This window comes from Ipomoea nil, unplaced genomic scaffold, assembly GCF_001879475.1.
Source record: "Ipomoea nil cultivar Tokyo-kokei standard unplaced genomic scaffold, Asagao_1.1 scaffold1149, whole genome shotgun sequence".
NCBI classification, from domain to species: domain Eukaryota; kingdom Viridiplantae; phylum Streptophyta; class Magnoliopsida; order Solanales; family Convolvulaceae; genus Ipomoea; species Ipomoea nil.
In genome coordinates, this window is record NW_017617577.1 from 2,652,559 (window position 1) to 2,657,683 (window position 5,125).

Here is a 5,125-nt window from a genome sequence, read left to right on the forward strand (position 1 = left end):
GATACAATGGTACGTGGAATCCCATGTAAACGCACTACCTCCTTGAAGAATAAATCTGCAATATGAGAGGCATCATTAGTTTTGTGACAACCAATAAAATGAGCCATTTTACTAAATCGATCAACAACAACATAGATTGAGTCATGGCCCTTTCTGTTTCTAGGTAACCCTACTATAAAATCCATAGATAAATCAGTCTATGGTTCCTTCGGAATAGGTAATGGTGTGTAAAATCCTTGTGGCAGAGATCATGAGTTAGCTTGTTTGCAAGTAACACATTTGCTAACAAACATTTCCACATCCCTTCTCAGCTTGGGCCAAAAGAAGTGTTCATTTAGGATTACATATGTTTTAGTCACACCAAAGTGACCTATTAATCCACCACTATATGCTTCATTAATGAACCTTTTCCTTAAAGAACAATTTGGCACACACAATATGTTTTCTTTGAACAAATATCCATCAAGTAGATAGTATTTGTCAATTGGAGTTGTAGAGCATGCTGTGTATTTTTCTGCAAAATCAACATCATTACTATACAATCCTTTGAGAAATTCAAAACCAAGTAATTTGGCTTGTAGTGATGAAAGTAAAACATACCTTCGAGATAGAGCATCAACCACTTGGTTTTTCTTACCTTTTTTATACTTGATAACATAGGGGAATGCTTCAATAAACTCAAGCCATTTTGCATGTCGCTTGTTTAACTTACCTTGCCCCCTAAGGTGTTTGAGTGCCTCATGGTCGGAGTGTATAACAAACTCTTTAAACCACAGATAATACTCCCCATGTTTCAAAAGTTCTTACAAGTGCATATAACTCCTTGTCATAAGTAGAGTAATTAAGTGTAGGACCACCTAATTTCTCACTAAAGTAGGCAATAGGGCGCCCTTCTTGCATAAGAACGGCTCCAATACCTATCCCAGATGCATCACACTCAATTTCAAAAGTTTTATCAAAGTTAGGTAATGCAAGTACCTGAGCAGAACACAATTTTTCCTTAAGGCTTTGAAAGGCTTGCTCTTGTTTAGGACCCCATTAAAATTTAACATCCTTTTTTACAAGTTCATTCAGCGGGGCTGCAATTGAACTAAAGTCCTTAACAAATCTCCGATAGAAACTGGCAAGGCCATGGAAACTACGGACTTCAGTTGCTGTTTTTGGTGTTGGCCAATCTCGAATTGCTTGTATTTGGTCTCGTCCACTTCAATGCCTTTAGAACTTACTATAAAACCAAAAAAAAAAAACAACACTTTCCACACCAAAATAACACTTCTCAAGATTAGCATACAATTTTTCTCTTCTCAAAACAAGAAAGACTTCTTTAAGATGTATTATATGCTCTTGAGGGTCTCTACTGTAAATGAGAATATCATCAAAATATACAACAACAAATTTCCCAATAAAATTTCTAAGAACATGATTCATCAATCTCATGAATGTGCTAGGGGCATTTGTTAACCCAAATGGCATAACTAACCATTCATATAGACCATTTTTTGTCTTGAAGGCAATTTTCCATTCATCACCCTTTTGCATTCTGATTTGATGATAGCCTCTTCTTAGATCTATTTTACTAAAAATTTTAGCTCCATGCAATTCATCAAGCATATCATCTAACCTAGGATTAGGATGGCGATACTTCACTGTGATGTTATTGATTGCGCGACAATCAACACACATTCGCCACGTGCCATCTTTCTTTGGTACAAGAAGTACGGGCACAGCACATGGGCTTAGGCTTTCTTGGATGAATCCAGCTTGCAATAACTCATCAACTTGACGTTGAATCTCCTTAGCCTCATCGGGATTGGTGCGATAGGCCAGTCTATTAGGAAAACTTGCTCCAGGTATGAGATCAATTTGATGCTCAATCCCACGAATTGGAGGTAACCCCTTTGGTAATTCTTCAGGAAAGACATCTGCAAATTCATAAAGCAGGATAGAAACATCAGAAGGGATAGTTTCATTTTTAATAACATTTAGACAAAACTCAATAGGGTAAAGCAAGAAAACTCCCCCTCCCCTTCTTAAGGCTCTCTCCACTTCTCTTTTTGTCATGAGCAAGTTACGAGATGATTGCGTAGTGTCCTTTTTCATCCCTTCTTTCCTTTCCTTTTTCTCTTGACCTAAGGCCTTTAATTTTCCACTAGTGTTTTCCTTCATGGACATGGCCTCTTTTGCCTTCTGGGCAAGTTCTTCTCTCAACTTTTTGGATTGCACTTGGATGTTGTACACTTCCTTTGGTGCTAGTGGCGTCAAAGTGTACTTCTTACCTCCCTTATGAATGGTGTACTTGTTTGCCTTACCATGGTGTAAGGTGTCTCGATCATATTGACATGGTCGACCCAATAAGATGTGACAAACATGCATTGGGATTATATCACACAACACATCATCTTGGTATTTCCCAATGGAAATAGAAATGAGGACTTGCTTGTCTACCTTGAGTTCACCATCATCATTAAGCCATTGTAGTTTTTATGGTTGAGGATGTTGGATTGTTGGAATTCTCATTGTATTCACTACATCCTCGCTGACCACATTGTTACAACTCCCTCCATCAATGATGAAACTACATGTAGCACCAGGAATCTTGCATTTGCCATAGAAGTTGTTCTCTCGTTGTTCTTCTTGATCTAGGACAACAAGAGTGCTCAAGGCTTTGTGGACTACACAGTTGAAATGTAGAGTATCATCTTCTTGCACTTCTTCTTCAGAATGTTCAACTTTTTGTCTTTCTTCTATTGGCTCCAACTCTTCGTCTTCAGATTCACTTGTGGACATGTATTCTCGCTCATCTTTGCCAGTGGTGAGAATTTTTTTGGTGTTGGGGCATTCTCGCGCATAATTTCCTCGACCTTGACACCTATAACATGTCACACTACTAACCTTTTCTTTTGAGCCTTCTTAGAACTTCCCCTTATCTTTTTGGTCATTTTTCTTTTCCTCTCGAGTGTGGGATGGTCGAGAGTACTCCTTTTGTGTCCTCGGTTGATAAGAGTTGTTTGTGGCTCTCCTTGGTTGATCTCATCGAGAAGACATAGATGTTTTGCTTCCCCTTTCGGATCTTAGTTCCTCTTCAACTTTCGAAGCAACTCGAACCAACTTGTCTACATCATCAAATTCTTGGTTGCGGAGTTCTCTTTGAACATCACGGTTGAGCCCTTCAAGGATACGAGCTATAGTGGTCTCGTCATCCTCTTGGATGTTTGCTCGTGCCTTTAATCCCTCCATTTCCTTGTAGAACTCACGAACAAGCTTGTTGCCTTGTTTGAGTTCTTGTAATTTCCTACGCATATCACGATAGAAATTACTAGGAACAAACTTCCTCCTCATCTCCCTCTTAAGCTCTCCCCATGTCTTTATAGGGTCATCATGGTCTTCTAGGCGCCTACGACTAAGTTGTTTCCACCACAATTTTGTAAAATATTTTAGGGATGCTATGGCTATCTTAAACTTCTTTTCCTCCCCAAAGTTATGTAGTCCAAAAATATCCTCCACTTCATCTACCCAATTTAAGAAAACTTCAGGTTCATAATCTCCATTAAAAGTAGGCATTTCCATTTTTAAAGAGCTAAGATTATTATCTACTCTTTCTTCCACGTATCTTCTAGGGAGCATGCAGGGTAAACTATTATGTCTAGCTACTTCCCTACCCCTCCTTTCTTCTTGGTTTATTCCCTCATGGTTTTGTACTCCCTCATTTTCAACTCTCCCCCTTTGATTTTCATTTTCAATGTTTTGCAGCCTAGTACCCTCTCTCATCATGTTCATCATTGTTTCTATTTGGGCACAAATAATTCTTTGTTCACTAGTAATAGCCATACCTGCAATTCTTTAAAGTATAAAACACTAAAATAAGGTGTTAGTTAAAAAAAAAAAAAAAAAAAAAAAAAAAATATTCACACCCTCACAATTTTCTTTATTTTTTTTTTCACTTCCCTCGTGTGGCATTCGTTGGAAACCTCACTAGACTTTTTCCAAAAGTGTTAATTCTTGTGGTCTTGGTCCTTAACAAAGCTTAAAACTCGCAAGTGTTGTATCCACCGCAAACAACAAACCCAACACTTGTAGAGTTTGAGTCTAGTAAACACGAAAGGTGGGAAATAGTTTCTGTGAAGTGATGTAGAAACTGACACAGAGTGTGTTTGGAACTAACACAGGTGGCCTTTTGTGAATTAGAAGAAAGATAATAGAGAGAAACAATGCATAAAAGATTTCAAGTAATTGCAATTTAAACTAAAATATCAAACCAACCTTATCTCTTTTTTTTTCTCCTTTTTTTTCTTTTCGTTTTTTTTTTTTGATTTTTTTAATCCCCCTTTAAATAAGGCAAATTAGTGGTAAAGTAAGAACACAATAGTTGAAGAAAAGAAGCCTGATGGTATCTACCTTTTATATGGTCACCAAATCAAAGGCTATAAGTAATACATATAATATGCCTGATGGTATCTACCTTTTATAAGGTCACCAAATCAAAGGCGATAAATAGGAGCTGATGGTTTAACCAAAAATCAGAATTGTTTAAGAGTCGACGGTAATCCAATCAATACTCTTACCAAAACCGATGGTGTAACCGAAACAAGACTCCTTATAGGAAAAACAACAAGCAAAAACAAATGCAAGGAACAAGGGAAAAGGAAATAGAACAACAGTAAAGATAGTAAGGATATAATTAAGGCTAAACAAGAATAAGGGAAAAGAAATATAAAACAACGGTGAATATGAAATTTAAGATAGGAATGATAGAATGATGCAAAAGGAACTTGGCTCTGATACCAAACTGACGCGTACACGGGTTGCTTCTCACAACAAGTGCACTCCCAAGGAATCACTCCAGAACCTTTCGTGACCTATAAAGGATCTTACCTTGTAGACTCTTGGATTTTGAGATCCCGAACTCTACAATTGCCTCGCCAAAACTTCCAATGACCTTCTCAACCCTTGGATGATTAAACAAGGCTAAGAACTAGACTTAGGAATCTAGCACTTGAGATAAGAAATAAAAACAAACTTAACTGTGTAATATAAGTAGTAGTATTTCTATTCTTTTTGGGATTTTTGGGTATGTGTATGAATATAAAGAACAAGATAGTGGGATATGCCTTCTCAGCTTGTAAAC

The 5,125-nt window shown here is 37.4% G+C and overlaps 1 protein-coding gene across 1 annotated transcript; it reads right to left on the reverse strand.

Moving 5' to 3' along the window:
• Nucleotides 1–1,070: 1,070 nt before the first annotated feature.
• On the reverse strand, nt 1,071–2,787 carry LOC109183667. The gene is made up of 3 exons (XM_019333722.1): nt 2,542–2,787; nt 1,272–2,445; nt 1,071–1,225 (listed from the first exon to the last, which is right to left on the reverse strand). The coding sequence occupies exons 1-3, from the start codon at nt 2,785–2,787 to the stop codon at nt 1,071–1,073; spliced, it is 1,575 nt and encodes a 524-aa protein (XP_019189267.1).
• Nucleotides 2,788–5,125: the final 2,338 nt, after the last annotated feature.

Coding starts and splice junctions, on each gene's coding strand:
- LOC109183667 (XM_019333722.1), bottom strand. CDS start 2,787: ATGTCCACAAGTGAATCTGAAGACGAAGAGTTGGAGCCAATAGAAGAA. Junction 2,446..2,541: donor GAGGGAGTTGTAACAATGTG/GTCAGCGAGGAT, acceptor GGTGAACTCAAG/GTAGACAAGCAAGTCCTCAT. Junction 1,226..1,271: donor GTATGCTAATCTTGAGAAGT/GTTATTTTGGTG, acceptor TTGGTTTTATAG/TAAGTTCTAAAGGCATTGAA.